Here is a 15485-nt window from a genome sequence, read left to right as displayed (position 1 = left end):
CATTGTACAATTAAAAATATACTACATATACTACTTAAATAAAGATTAAAATCAGACAGTTCAAGTGAGTCACAATATTGTCATTATTCTTCTTTTTGTTTACTTTTTTGTTTAAGAATCAATTTTAACATATTTTATTAATTTAATTTATAGACTAAGAAATATAACTGGAATTAGATGGAGGGAATGTTGTTTTTTACACCGTCTCGTTTTGTTGGCGGACGAATCGATTCGCCGATTGTCCTCGATTCGCCATCGATTGTCCAATAAAAATAATTCAATTTATCACTTTTGCTAAACGGTCTTTGTGTAACCACTGAAGGGGCTTAGCAAAAAAATTAGTAGCAAATAGACATTAAAAAAAAAGTAGCCAAAAAGAGACATATCGAGACAAAATTTGCTTCCAAGGCTACTTTCAGCGTTTCATGACGAAAACCCGAGAGAATATTAAACCAAAAGATGGAAAATAAATATCGACGGTGTCTTTTAAACTGAACATAAGAAACTGATACATGTTTCAAGTTTTAATGTTCATTAACTTGGTAAGAAATAATCCCATGCAAACAACTGGCCAAAAAATTAACCCCCAAGTGATGCCGTCTATTAATTAAATAAGGATTAAACTAATGCATCGAACCCATCACAAAAGTATCATTCTTCTTTTTTGTGTCTTCTTTCTTTGGGTCAAGAATTAATTTTAACATTATGTTATTAATTTCATTTATAGACCAGGAAATACTACTGGAATTGGAAAGGGAGGGAATGTTGGTTTTTACACCGTCTCGTTTTGTTGACGGACGAAGAATCGTCTGCTACGATGATCGATATATTTTAAAAACGGCCGCTGAAGATGATGGTATTGTTGTTTCTAATGACAACTATCGAGATTTGGCCCAGGAATCCACTGAATTCAAGAAGGTCGTTGAAGAGCGAATACTCATGTACACTTTTGTGAGTGACAGGTAACTATTTCCGATTTGTATAATATTTAGATCGTTGAACTCTTATAGCCTCAAGAAGAGTATTGATCTCATCAGAAGAGATCAGGGACTAGTAGCTTCTTCTCAAGTCTGCAAAAAGCGCTTAAGCCAGCTTAGAACCGGATAACAAGATATCCCCGTGAGCTCTAGATGAATGGAGACTTTGGGCAAGCCTAGGCCCATCTTGTTCGCTATATAGTTTGCCATACTTGGGTATACACTCCTATCAACAAAGGTTGACGTCCTCAATATAGAATCTCAAGCCTATTACCACCGAAATTATATATTCAGACCTGCAAATATCATATTACAAATTAGAAGGCAGCTCTTAGTAAATAGCCTAGCTATAAAGAGGTTGTTCAGTTCCCAATAAGACATCAAAAGAAACAAAATGCATAAAAACTATCCAATAATCAAAATCCAGGGAATGTGATGTCGTTTACTAGGCTATGTTTTCCACGAGGCGCGTCACTCCTTAAGGTCATCCTATAAAAGTGTTTACAGTCTCGCTTCTGGTTAGAAAATTCGTGAAAGATTCACCCTGGCGCCACTATGAGTGTTCACAAGCAGATAGATGGTGTACTATATAGATAGATTGGCAAATATAGTGGTTGCAAGCGGGCAATTTAAGGTGATAATCTCTTCCACCCTCCAAGAACCGTCAAAGAATGTTATCTGCCTCTCTCTTCGAAAAATATATGAACAGAACTTATTTTTATTGCAAGTTTTGGCTTTATCAGTGCCACAAAGATCACCTATCAGAGAATTGTTTCACTGGTGCAAAAAAAGAAGAAAATTATCGGAAGAAAACTTTTGCGATTTCTAGACCCTCTCTTGAGAAACTTTTAACCCCATGTTTAGAGGATGTAAATCAATGAGTTTTTACCCTTTTTGTTGCTAAGTTCATATTTTGTCATTTTAAAATACCCCTGCCGCGCTATGCCGAACATTTCTTTAGTATATTCATAAGTCGATTTCTAACTTGTCTGGTGGTCGTAATTTTTTACCAATTGTTGAAAAGCAGAAAAATACCTTTGTTATTTCCTAATTATACTTATTTATTTGTTAAATTATTATATATATATATATATATATATATATATATATATATATATATATATATATATATATATATATATATATATATATATATATATATATATATATATATATATATATATATACACGAGGGTGGTCTGGAAAGTTTCCGACCATAACGTGAAGATGGTAGAACTCCTGAATGAAAGTCAGGGAATGTAGTTGGGCATCTTAAAACAGCAACGCACCAAATGTTCAGCCACTTTGGACACAAAGATTTTATTTGACGGTTGTTTGAATGAGTTGATGCTTTTGTGCGAAAATGGAAAAAATCGAGTATCGAGCTGTCATAAAAAACTTGTTTTTGAAAGGAAATACGCCTACACAAATGAACGATAAGCTAGAATCTGTGTACAGGGACTCATCAGTGTCATTTATAACAGTTGAATTTTGGGCAGCTGAATTTAAACGTGGCTGTAAGAGCTTGGAAGATGATGAACATTTGGGACGTCCAACAACTGTAACTACTGACGAAAACATCGCCAAAGTTCACCAAATGGTGTTAAACGACCGCCGATTTGAAGTGTGAGAGATAGTAGAGTAGCCGATTAATTACTGTAGATGAAACTTGAATACACCATTATATGCTTGAACCAAAAATACAGTCAAAACAGTGGACTGCTAAGGGGGAACCGGCTCCAAAAAAAACTTTTTTTTTTGCTGGAAACTCATTGGCGTCAAAAGTGAATATCATTTTACTTGTTAATTGATGAGTCTATCGTAGATCCGTTCATACGTCATTCCTGGGCAGAACTAAGATAGATAGTCATAGAACTAAGGGATGAACGATTGGATTGATTTTGGGTTGACGCGTGACGGACAATTTCCTCTGGATTTGTATGAAAAATCTGGGGCTGAATTTGCTTGGGCTCTTAGGCGAACTAATGAACCTAAGCCTAATAGGATTGGCCGCTTGTAATCTAAAGGTGTCCGGTACCCAAGTCTCCTAAGCTCGCTGGTGAACGGTGAAACCTATAGTTTTCCAACTGTCACTTGTGTATTAGGTTTTGGAAAGGCACGCCCGCCTAGAGTCTCAGGCATATTGACCAAGAATTTAAAATTGATGTAGGACCGTTAGATTGCCTGGAATGAGAGGCAAACAAGCATCCATATTCCTATTAGTGGGGCTCCAACTACCTAGAGTGTCAGGCAGGCACGTGACCAATTCACAAGCTCAGATAGTTAATGTAAAAAAAATGCATTAATTATTAGTTTACCAACAAGTTGCCTGGAATAGCAAGGCAAACAAGCATACTAGACCTAATTGGGCCCATCCGCATAGAGTGTCAGGCAAGGCGAAGGACCCAATTCATAAACTCATACATTTGCACTAGCAAAAACATAACTCAATATTAGCTGACCAACAAGTCGCATGGAATTGCAAGGCGAAGAAGTGTTCAAAACCTAAAAGGGTATTTCTGCCTAGAGCGTTAGGCGAATGAGCCCATTTATAAGCTAAGACAGTTGTGCTAACTAAAAATTAATTAAATTTTGGTTGACGAATATTTAGTTGACTGTCTGTGTTTATGTCTTGGGTTTGACTGTCTAGGCGCGTCACAAGCCTAGCAAAAAAACGGATTGGTTTTTTGGGATAGTCATGGAGCTATTCTAATCGATTTTCTTCAAAAAGGGAAAACCATTGAAGGACAGTACTACTACATCTCCATTTGACAAGCTGAAGGCGAAAACTACTGATAAACGGCCACATTTGCAGAAAAATAAAATGTTGTTTTACCAACACAACGCCCCATCTAACACCTCAACAGTTGCCATGGCAAAAATCCATGAATGACGGTTTGAACTGCTTGGCCATCCAACTTATTCACCAGACCCAGCCCTAAGCGACTTCTTTCTAGTTCCTTAACTAAAAATGTGCTCGAAGGACAAAGATTTTCATCAAATGAGGAGGTAATTACCATCGTGAATGATGGTTTTACAGAGAAGAACGCTTAGTACTTTTGACGGATTAAAGAGATGGGAGTATTGCTAGGAGCAGTGTTTAGAGTCTCAAGGAGACTATGTAGAAAAATAAATACAAATTTTAAGACAAACATTCTTGTGTCTATGTAAGGCTGGAAACTATATATATATATATATATATATATATATATATATATATATATATATATATATATATATATATATATTACACACATCTATATTTTTCAACGTGTAAATCTTATGATGATAGGGAAAAAATGGACAAAATAAATATAAAGCGAATCTGTTCTCTGTTGCAGGTTTATGCCCCCTGATGATCCACTGGGAAGAAGTGGACCAACACTGGATGACTATCTGCGGAAAATCCCTCCCCACTTGGCTAATTCCATGGCACCTCCTTGTCCTTACGGCAAAAAATGTACATATGGAAATAAATGCAAGTTTCAGCATCCAGAAAGAGGGAACTTACCGCAGAAATCTGTCACTGAAAGGTTACAAGAGCAAGCCTCCCAAAGGAAGCTACTTAAAGGGCAGGATAAAAATGGTAAGAATTTCTATATTTCTCTATATGCAATCAGATATTAGAGACTTTATGGGTATGTATACCTTACAAAACTTAGGAAAGAAGTTCACTTTTAAAGATCATAGTGTCTGAGCTCTACGTAGAAAGCAGCAAAGGTATGTGTGTTGTAGATGAATATTTTAGCTTTGATCCCATTATTGAAAAAGGTCGATATAAACCGATCATATTTTAGCCTAAACACTTTAGTTTAATTAGTTCATAAATATTAAACGAATGTGCCGTATTCAGAGGAGGTTGCTCGTGTTTCACCTCTTCATGAAATAAAAAAAAAAAGAGTTTATTCCCAGAATTTATTTTGAACTATATTTATCGAAAATATATTTCGGACTAATGTTTATCCCAATGTTTTATTTTCGGACCATTCCTTTTTCTGGCACTTCTCAGTGTTTTCAATTGCATCAAAGTAAGTAATTAGAGTGATATAGGACAAATATTGACTTCGTAGTAGTAGCAGTAATAATATTATTTTATTGTTTATAAAAAAGAGTATAACAGAGACAAAATTAATTGGTAGCACACCGAAAGTGTCGTTTGCGAGGGTGAAAAAAAAAAAAAAAAAAAAAAAAAAAACACGCGTGTCGAAAAATGACTTACATAAATAATTCATTCACAATAAAACTACATAATATCATCATCCCGAAGCGAAGGGATTTATACTTTTATTATCATTTTTAATTGTTAAGTAAGGCCAAATAAGACTTTTTGAGGTTAGATAAGGTCTTGTAAAGTCAATTTTTATTATAAGACTTTGTATTTCTGATAACAGGATTAACAGATTAAATACATTAAATTCTTTTTTAATATTTAAATGTATTTGATAAATTAAATACACAAACTGGAAGAGTTAAATATACTGCTTTAAACCTCAAAAGGTGATCACTCTAAGCATATAAAAGATTTTCTCTGTCTTTCTTTTCCTGCTTTTCTCTTCCTCTGCCTCTCTCTGTTTTATTTTTTTATAATGTCTTTATGCTTAACTTATCATATTTGTTTTTAAACATTTCTTATTAACCCTTGTCTTAACCCTTGAGCAATTTCTCTAATATTCTTAGACAATATCTTGAATAAATCAGATATTTGTTAGATATTTTAAAGCAAAGTATTATTACTGTTAGCTAATTTTGTTTCCGCTGTCCAAAGAAATACCTGTTAGCTAACATTGTTAGCAAACAATTGGACATAAGAAAAATTACTAAAGCACAAGAAGATATTTAAAAAGGAAGCTTAAATACACTGCAAGAGCTATGCGCCTTTTTTAGAAATACAGTCGAAGTGATAAGACAAAAAAAGAATCACTTATTTTACTTCTGTTAAAAGTGCGTGTCTGTTTTGGTGCGTGATTTGCTAGACAGGAGGGGCATCTGCCCCTCCCAAACCTTTGTTTACCCCACTCCCAGGCCATATCCCCCCCAGCTGAAATTTAGCTTCTACAAAAATCTTGTCAAAACTAAGATAAACGTGCATAATTCAAGTATCCACAGAAATGGGTCGGTTTTCTTTAGTATATCTGCCTTTGTTGTTACTATATGGCCTATTTTTCAGTTTTCTCTGTCATTTCCACTTGATTTGGAAAAATTGGCTTCAGCTTTGTCCCCTCCCCAGGATTTTGACGAAATTACGCTACTGGTGTGTTTAAAGGGCGTTACTCCTGTGACCTTCTTTAAGTAATGTGATAGAGTTTAATCCAGTGAAACGCAGATAAATGAATGTAATCCCTCCATAGTGTAGTTCATTTTTTTTTCTTTCTAAAATTATATTTCATTACCTTCATTGCCATTTCATTATATAGATATGCCTTCTTTAAGTAATGTGAGAGGGTTTAATAAAGTGAAACCCGGATAAATGAATGTAATCCCTCCATTGTGTATTTCATTTTTTTCTAAAATTATATTTCATTTTAAGTTGCAGTAGCCTACCGGCTCTCGAGAATTTATGGGTTATTTTGAATTTATCGACTAGGTTTGGCTCCCCAAATTTGTTTAATTGATTTTTTATTCGTAATTCTTAAGTATGTGACCCCTCTCCTCATCCCGTAAAAATACTCATATGGTCGCTTAGAAGTAGCTATAACTATAAAAAGTGTTAGTCAATTAGAAAGGATTTTAGATTTAAAGTGATTTTCTTTTATTTCTAGCCAAGGCCGTGAGTCTCCCAGCTCAACCCAGTTCGTGCGACGGGCTTCTGCCAGCTAAGCGGAATCTTGCTCGAACTAATTCTGTTGCCACAGGTTTTACACACGAACCCATGCAACTGAACAGAAGCCCTTCTAAAACAACATCTCTGCCAATACCTGTTGACCAAATGCAACAAATGTTGCAACAACCACCTCCTAATCATCCATGGCATGGACTTCCTCAAGATCAACACGAGAATCTTCATCGACCTGTTCAACGGCAGCTCTCTTTGAATCCATCAGGTGATGCAAGACTGACTCACTACTACCCTTGTGGTGTGAACAGGCTAAGTATAGCCCCAGAAAGGCCATTACCTGGCTATTATTACCCAGTCGAAATGCAGCATGCGCAGATTGCCAGAAATGCGTCTGCACCAGGAGCTTTTATGCCACGAGAAAGGTCTGTGCCGTTTACACCCCAGTTTTCAAGGTTGTCTAGTACCTCTGATACCCAATTGAACTTACTGCCAGATAGTCTTCGTTGCAGTACTGCTGAATTAGACCAAAATGTTTGGTCATCGACTCCAAAACTTCTTCCTTGGTATCCGCATTCCAGGCCTTTATATCCTGAATACTCTCCTGATTCCCCTGGACCGAGCTATCAACACGTGAGGGATGAAATGTACTTCCATTTTTCTGCTCTTTTCCCTGAAGGTAAAGTACGGGCAGCCATGGCTCTGCTTCCAAAGGAAACTGACCCGCAGAAAATATGCTCTGTAATCATGGAACTAATCAAGAATAACCCATAAAAGTTTTATTCACAGGTACATTTCTCTTTCGTGTAATATGTGCGACTTACTGCATTAGCATAGCTAACTCTATCTAGTTGCAAAATTTACTCAAGTTTATTTCATTCAGTGGCCGTGGCTTAATCCAACGATGGGCCATTTTTCCATGATATATAGCTGTATCAGCACATCATAGGAGGTGATTTTAAAAAGTGTATAATTAAATGTAATTAGAATATGTAGTCCTGTGATGGGGTAGTGGGTTTACCTTTGCTTGCTAATACGGGACCCAGAAATTAACCCGGCTGTAATGACACACTGCAGGACCCATCCAGGGAGCTGGGTAGTCAAGAAGCGTTGTTAATTTGATTGCTTACTGATTTGAATGTGATATATATGCAAGGCCGTATCCAGGAGGGGAACTGTCGGTTTTAACCCACCGCCTGAAAAAAAAATCGTCTGACGCGTAAAAAAGTAGTATATATATATATATATATATATATATATATATATATATATATATATATATATATATATATATATATATATATATATATATATATCTTTGATGCGTTTTGAAAATATTTTTTAAGGCCATCTGCCAAACAAAATCCTGGATAGGCCCTTGTCTATATGTATCGCATATAAAGACAGTTTTTAAAGCATTCTAAGTTTTTATTATTTCGTCCAAATGTTTTAACACAGCTGTATTATGAAATCTTATCAGACATGTGGTATAAGTAGTTTCTAAGATAGGCAGAATATGTATGCGTTACAAAATATATGGCCTTGAATAGAATATGTGGTGCTACCATCTGTAGTATGCCCTTCCAAGGACAATGATAAATTGTATTTTGTAACATATAGCCGGGACAAGACAAAGGCAATACCGATGCTTATATTCTGTCGACCTTGGATGCTATATTTAATGTATGGTTAAAATATCATTATTATCGGTGTACGCTCGTTAGCTATTCCATTTACAATATTTGTAGAAGCTCAATCAGTGTTGTTTTGCAAAAAGGGCTTAAGTCCACTTTTCCTGATTTTACATGAGAGTAAAATAAAAATAAAAACTCACAATGTAAAAATATCTATCATCAATCAGAATGTAAGAAACTTGAAACTTTAAAGACTGATTCCTAGTAAACTTGTTGATGAGAATCCGCTGGAAATGTCCAAATTGCTAAATTGTTCGTAGGCCCTTTTAGTACAACTGATGACTCGGTCAGAATTAAAAATAAGCCCGTCTGGAATGGACCAATTGGTAGATCTCTTTGAGCTCTTTCCAACCATATGCTTTTCATTTTCAGAAAAAAGTGGACTTGGCCCGTTTTGCAAAACGCCACGGAAATAATAAATCAAATTTGTTTTTACTTCCTATGTCAAAATTTGGGTCTTACTTGAGCTTGTACATTGTATAACAGCGTTTATACAAACCATCTCTGTTTTGAATAATTAATTGGAATATTCTCTCCCCCTATTGGATAGGGTTTTTTTTATTTGGTAATTTTGATTAAATTCTGGATTTTGATTGGATTTCATACATCACCCTGGCATACACCGAAAATCTTTTTATTTTTGTTTTTGCAAAATCACTATTGTATTTCCATATAGAGAAGATACGTCTGTTGGACCGAGAACTTTTTGAGTAGGCGTCTTAAGTCCAAAGCTATTGGCCACAGACAACCTTGTATCTAAATATTAAATTTGTTTTTATAAGTTTCTGCTCACCCAGACATTTTGAAAAAAAAAATGCAGATGTGAGGTTTTTGCTGTTCATGTTGACAATAGTTTATTTTCATTGTTGCGTAATCTTTTTTTCTTACTTTTATCTTTTATTTCTTGTATCTTCTGTTTAATTTTTATCTTTATTTTAATCTTTCCTTTTTATTTTTTAATCTTTCTTTATCTCTGTCTCTTCTTCAATTTTTTCCCCTGGTTGGTAAAATTATAAATATTCATTCGAAGTTTGAAATGAATTTCAACGCATGCTTGCGAATGTATGCGAATGGTTGGATCCCAGTGAAAGCTTTTAAGTCCTATTTCTCCTCCCCCTTTTTTGCTACATTTCTGCTATGGAATTTTAGCTGTATGTATCTAATTTTTTATGTCTGTTTGCCTGTAAGTAAAGGTACATGCATGCTGTGCCCAGGACGCGGGGTTGAGCTTCGACCTTGCGTCGCCATTTGTCTTCACTGCTTAGAAATTGTCTGCTGCACAACGCTACTGCACTGACTCTGAAAAATCACTTCTATATTGCATAAATATAGGTAAAAAGAAAGTCTATTTATGGATGTTTTTATTTATCACAAACACCTTCTCATTTTAGATAAATCGATATTAACTAATTTAGGGTATTTGCAGATGTTTTTAGGGAAAAAAAACACTGCTTAATGAACCATCAGTATATTTTAATAGATAAAGATTATTTATAAGTCATTTTTTGATGCTTCACCATAAATTTTTTTTTTTTTTTTTTTTTTTTTTTTTGTAACGCAGAAGTTGTTTTAAAAAGTTTTAATGAATGCTTCTCATTAGTTGTATTGATTGTACCTCAATTTGAAGGCATCTTAATTTCATATGCTGTAAAAAGGCCTGCTTTGTTACTCACTTCTATTTCACCATAGCCATTATCATAAATAGATATTATTCTATCGGAAAGGACTGTAGAACTGATTAAGTCTCGGTTATATATATGTTTAAAATTACTATCATACTTTGCTATTTTTGAATTCAAAGGAAATAATAATTAAAGAAATTACATTATTATGAAAATGTCCTTAAGTAAAGCTTTGAAGTCGACCTAGTCCTTTTTTTCTTTTAGGTATGACTGCTTTATTGTTTGTTTGATTTTTTTTTTATTGTCACACGTTATATATATTATATGTTATTTATATAAATATGTATAATATGTTATATATTTATATGCATAATATATATATATATATATATATATATATATATATATATATATATATATATATATATATATATATATATATATATATATATATATATATATATAAATGTGTGTGTATTTATTGTGCTGGGTTAACAAGTTTTAACAGATTATTATGTATTTCTGAAGAATCATAGCTATTTTGTTTGTTGTATTTTCATCGTGATTTCTCTATTTGATTTTCTTGCTACATATTTGTTTTTAGCATTTTTTTTAACAGCTTGTTATTGTATTATGAAGCGCGTTAAAAATTTACTCCAATACGGTGTCTTAAACATTTGGAACGTTTTTTCACGTTTTAAAAATTTTGAATTAATTAGGAAGTTTTAGCGTTTTAAAAACAAATTCAATGAGAATGAGGGATACAGATTTGGAATTGCTTTTTACAGTTGTGAAATCGAAATTGCTTTTTATACGTAAACTACAATAAATTGAATATTTTTTTTCGTCTATCCCTCCCCCCTCTCCCTCTCCTACCCTCTAAAGTTTGTAATCCATTTTACCACTTTTGTATGATTCTGATGGTGCTGAAATTCAGATCTTTTTTCTCTTCCTTTGTTTTTCTCAGAAACCTGTTAAGACTCTTGAAATATGAAAGATGAATGTATATCTTAAATTCAACTATTATGATCTATTTTATTGAACGAAATTTGTCCATTTACAGTTGTATGAAAAAAGGTCGATACTTTTATAGCATTAAGACGCCAAAATTGATCCAAAGAGTGTTATTTACGAAATGTAATTCTGAGAAGCCAATTCTGATCTTAATATATCGTGGCTCTTACGTCCAAATTTTGTATATGACATTTTCCACATGTCTGGGATGGTTGCCAAAAACTGTCTGCTAAGCTGTTCTCAATCAGCTCGCTGACGGTTTTTGACAATTATTTTCAGAGCTTTGAAAATGTCAGATGTACTGGCAGTTCTGGCCGCTCTTGCGGCCGGGGAAAAATCTTGATCCCACCTCTGTCCCACAAAAATCTTCAGGACAAATAAAAAAAAATTATCTAAAAACAAAAATTTTCCGTTTATTTAAATCTGACTTTTCTTACTTTAGCCTCTGCATTATTATTAATTAGCTCGAGGTCCTTTAAAATACGAACAGTTTTGAATGCAAAGCATCACAAAAAAAACATTAAAAATAATTATATTCAGTCTATTTACTTTTATTTTCAAGGAATGGTGATAAAGATATGGGAAAAATCTAAATTTTGGATTCAATTTGCTTATACTTACTGCCAACTACTCCCTCTTCTTTACTTTAAGAAAAATAAAATGTAAAAAATTGTAAAATGATTATAACTTTTAGATTATTTATTGAAAATTTTGCACCTCTAAAATTTCTGTGTCTGGGGCAAGTTCCCCCTCTCCTCCTCCGAAAACCCCCTCTAGTCAGATACAAACTTTAGGCGTAAGCCAAGATATATAGATAGAACTTGCTAATTAATATTTTTAATACTATTCTAATTAAAGATCATTAGAATTCATTATTATTTCTTTATTTTCCGTATTTTCCATGAACGCTTTCTGTTTTGAGAGTTTCCTTTGGGAGCTTCTGGCCCATCCCTAAATTGTAAACATACTCCGTTCTTATAAAGTTAAGTTTAGCAGCAGGACCATATTGTATAGGCGTGTGGACCAATTGGATCTTTTTAGCGGGGCCCTCTCTATATATTAAATATTTAAATAAGATATACATTCATAGTAGTTTACGTACGCAACGTCGTTCAAGTACGTAGTGCAAAATATCTGTAATAGCCTATAGGACTATCCCGATTAAATTCTATTAATCAGACATGAACTTTTACGGGCATCAGTTTTCTATATTATAAAGTGTATATATATATATATATATATATATATATATATATATATATATATATATATATATATATATATATATATATATATATATATATAAGCGGGGCCCTTTCAAATGCGGGGCCTGATTGGACCCAGTCCTTCCAATCGCCCTTTATCTTGCCCTGTTTAGAAGTTTTGGGCATCAGTTTGCAATCATGGATTTACTATTCTACCCTAAATAGATGGGGCTATTCACTTCAATTATAGGGCACCTAGTCTATATTGAAAATGGTAATTGGAATCGTGCTTTTTCGAGTAGGTCTATAACAGGTTTCCGAAGAGTTGTGTTGAATCTTATCGAAGAAGGTTCCTTTGTGAATTAAAACTCTTATTGCGTAGGACTGAAAGAAATCACTACCTCCTGAAAAGTTAGGGCAGAGCTGACTAAACTCAAAGAAACTGATTGTTAATTAGATTTTCAAAAAAAGAATGGACCAGCGACTCCCTATCAAGGGAAAAATTAAGCACCGTCCCTGGGATCAAGTTTCTTGTCATTAGCCTAATTACTAGGTGGGTTGGAAGACAAACCTGGACAGTTTTGATTTCGAGTGGCCATATTTGATTTGAGCTTCGTTTCAGAAAGTCTGCATTCTTTTCGCAAAATCGGCTAAATCTTTACGTTACCGTCATAAATTTGCATTTATAGACTACAGTTGTTTTTTTCGATTTACCATATTCCCGCATTTTGAAATGAGCAATTAACAGTTGTGAAACATTAGTGATTAATAATAACGTCACTAAAGATAAAATATTTTAACAAAGACAAAAGAGAAATTACTGTCGTACACTTTTGTGTGCTTTAATTCTATTGGTTTATTTTTGTGATTGATTATTTTCGTTTGGATTTATTATTAATTGGTTTATTATTTTGTGACAATCACATTATTCTTTAAGTGTAAAAAAGAGACGTCGATGCATTCCTTACGAAAAATTGGTTTTCCTTGTTACTCAAGATGGTTGACCGGTAATTCTCTTAAATGTGGTTTTGGGTATGGTGATTCCAGTGATGTAGTTTTCATATCGGCTTGACACCTTTTTTGAGGTTTTCAGGCTATTTTTTGAAATTCCTACCAATTTTTTTTTCGTAACGAAACTTTTATTGCTAAGATTATTCGATTTTATAGTTACCGTTCCTGAATCAATTTCAAATGGTGATTCTTCATCTCTTAACAGTTATTTTAAAAATTCTTTTTAAATTTTCGGTTACAAATGGGCTGGATTTCGTTCTTTACTAGCTTGGCGTTAGAGGGACAACCATGATATCTGAAAGGAAACCTAAATACCCTGCCTTTTGATATTTGTACATCAAGTTGCACACACATCTGGACTGACCAGCAACCTCTGGAGAGACCAGTAAACGTCTTTTTAATACCTGATTTGTTCTTTTGTGAGAAATACTAAGTCAGTAAAAATACTGAAGTTTTGGGTGGCAACATTTTTTTGCGACAAAACCCTTTTTATCTGTAGTTTCACTTTACCTTTTTCATATCTATGTACTTTGAAATAAATACCTTTTTAATACCTGATTTGTTCTTTTGTGAGAAATATTAAGTCAGTAAAAATATTGAAGTTTTGGGTGGCAACAGTTTTTTGCGACAAAACCCTGTTTATCTGTAGTTTCACATATACCTATTTCCTTTCTATGTACTTTGAAGTACATACCTTTTTAATACCTGACTTGCTCTTTTGTGAGAAATATTAAGCCAGAAAAAATACTGAAGTTTGAGTGGCAACATTTTTTGCGACAAAACCCTGTTTATCTGTAGTTTCGCTTTACCTATTTCCTTTCTATGTACTTTTAAGTAAATACCTTTTTAATACCTGATTTGCTTTTTGTGAGAAATATTAAGTCAGTAAAAATATTGAAGTTTTGGGTGGTAACATTTTTTGCGACAAAACACTGTTTATCTATAGTTTCACTTTACCTATTTCCTATCTATGTACTTTGAAGTACTCTTTGTATTTCTATTTTCTCTCTGTCTTGTTGTGAATGTATAGTTGAAGACCATGTTTGTCGTTCAAGTCTTTGAGGGGTTGATTCATAAATAATTTATAAACTAAGAATAGGTTTGATTGATCAGACATATCCACAGCATGTGTACGGAGCCGCTCTAATAAATAGCTGGGAAGGCGTGATAAAAGTAGAATGATTTAGGTTAGGCTCGCCTGAAGTTAAAAACCGAACGCTATAAGTTTGGAAAACTCATAGGGGGATTTTAAGGTTTGGTTGAAATAAAGGTTTTTTTTTAAATTAGGGAGAGGGAAGACGGTATGATTAGTGGCAGCAGTAGTAAGGTTATCAATGTGAAAATGTCCCTTAATAGAGGAATGGTCAACGACAGCAGCAACAACTTACTAGTCCAAAAATGATGCGCAATCCTAGTAGTAGTTTCTAGTTTGGTTTTGTCGTTAAATGGCGTTGTCGTTAAGTGGTGTTTCTCCGCTTTCTTTTGTGTCCCACGATCTTACAACTCGAATTATTAAAATCCGGCAGATTTCTTTTTAATCGGCTTGTACTTTTCTATTTCTTAGCTTTTTATCGGGTGCGTACTTTTCTTATCTTACTTACTGGTAGTGCTGCGATTTATCGGAATGTTGTATAGTTTTATCGAGGTTGTCTTTCTATTTCTCTACTTTGACCTGGGCCAATAGCTTTCTTAATTTTTCAATTTGAATTATCTGTATTTCTCGAACTCTTTCATCTTTTTACTTGGCTTGTCTTTCTATTTCTCTGTTTTCCATTGGGCACTTGTGTTCTTTAAATTTTCGGACTAGAAATCATCAGATTAATATATCATTTAGTCTGTTTCATAATCGGAAAAAAATTACACTTTTAGCTACTTTTATTATATTATTTATGAATCAACCCCTGTATGCGAATAAAGGCCCATTTTTATAGTAGTGTGCAATATCTGATGTTGATATCAATATATTGAGCTGGATATCAATATCGGTGCGAAATATCGAATAATATCTGGAACGGTAATAATAGGACTCTTAGTCGTAAAAAAATTTTAGGACCCATTTTGTAAAACCAATAAATGAGAAAAACAGAATTTTCTTTGTTATATACAGTAACTTTAAGTTTTTTTTTTTTTTTTTTTTTTTTTTTTTTTTTTTTTTTTTTTTTTTTTTTTTTTTTTTTTTTTTTTTAGTA

The 15485-nt window shown here is 33.5% G+C and overlaps 1 protein-coding gene across 1 annotated transcript in view; it reads left to right on the top strand.

Moving 5' to 3' along the window:
- LOC136038392 (ribonuclease ZC3H12A-like) overlaps positions 1-7988 on the top strand; it is a 35750-nt gene extending 27762 nt beyond the window's left edge. The window contains exons 4-6 of the mRNA XM_065721464.1: positions 728-962; positions 4319-4563; positions 6737-7988. Of these exons, the coding sequence (XP_065577536.1) occupies positions 728-962; positions 4319-4563; positions 6737-7524 (1268 nt within the window). The 3' untranslated portion in view covers positions 7525-7988. The remainder of the gene's footprint in view (positions 1-727; positions 963-4318; positions 4564-6736) is intronic.
- Positions 7989-15485: the final 7497 nt, after the last annotated feature.

This window comes from Artemia franciscana, chromosome 2 (genome assembly GCF_032884065.1).
Source record: "Artemia franciscana chromosome 2, ASM3288406v1, whole genome shotgun sequence".
In the NCBI taxonomy this organism is placed as follows: Eukaryota; Metazoa; Arthropoda; class Branchiopoda; order Anostraca; family Artemiidae; genus Artemia; species Artemia franciscana.
This window is presented reverse-complemented; position numbering and strand designations above follow the sequence as displayed.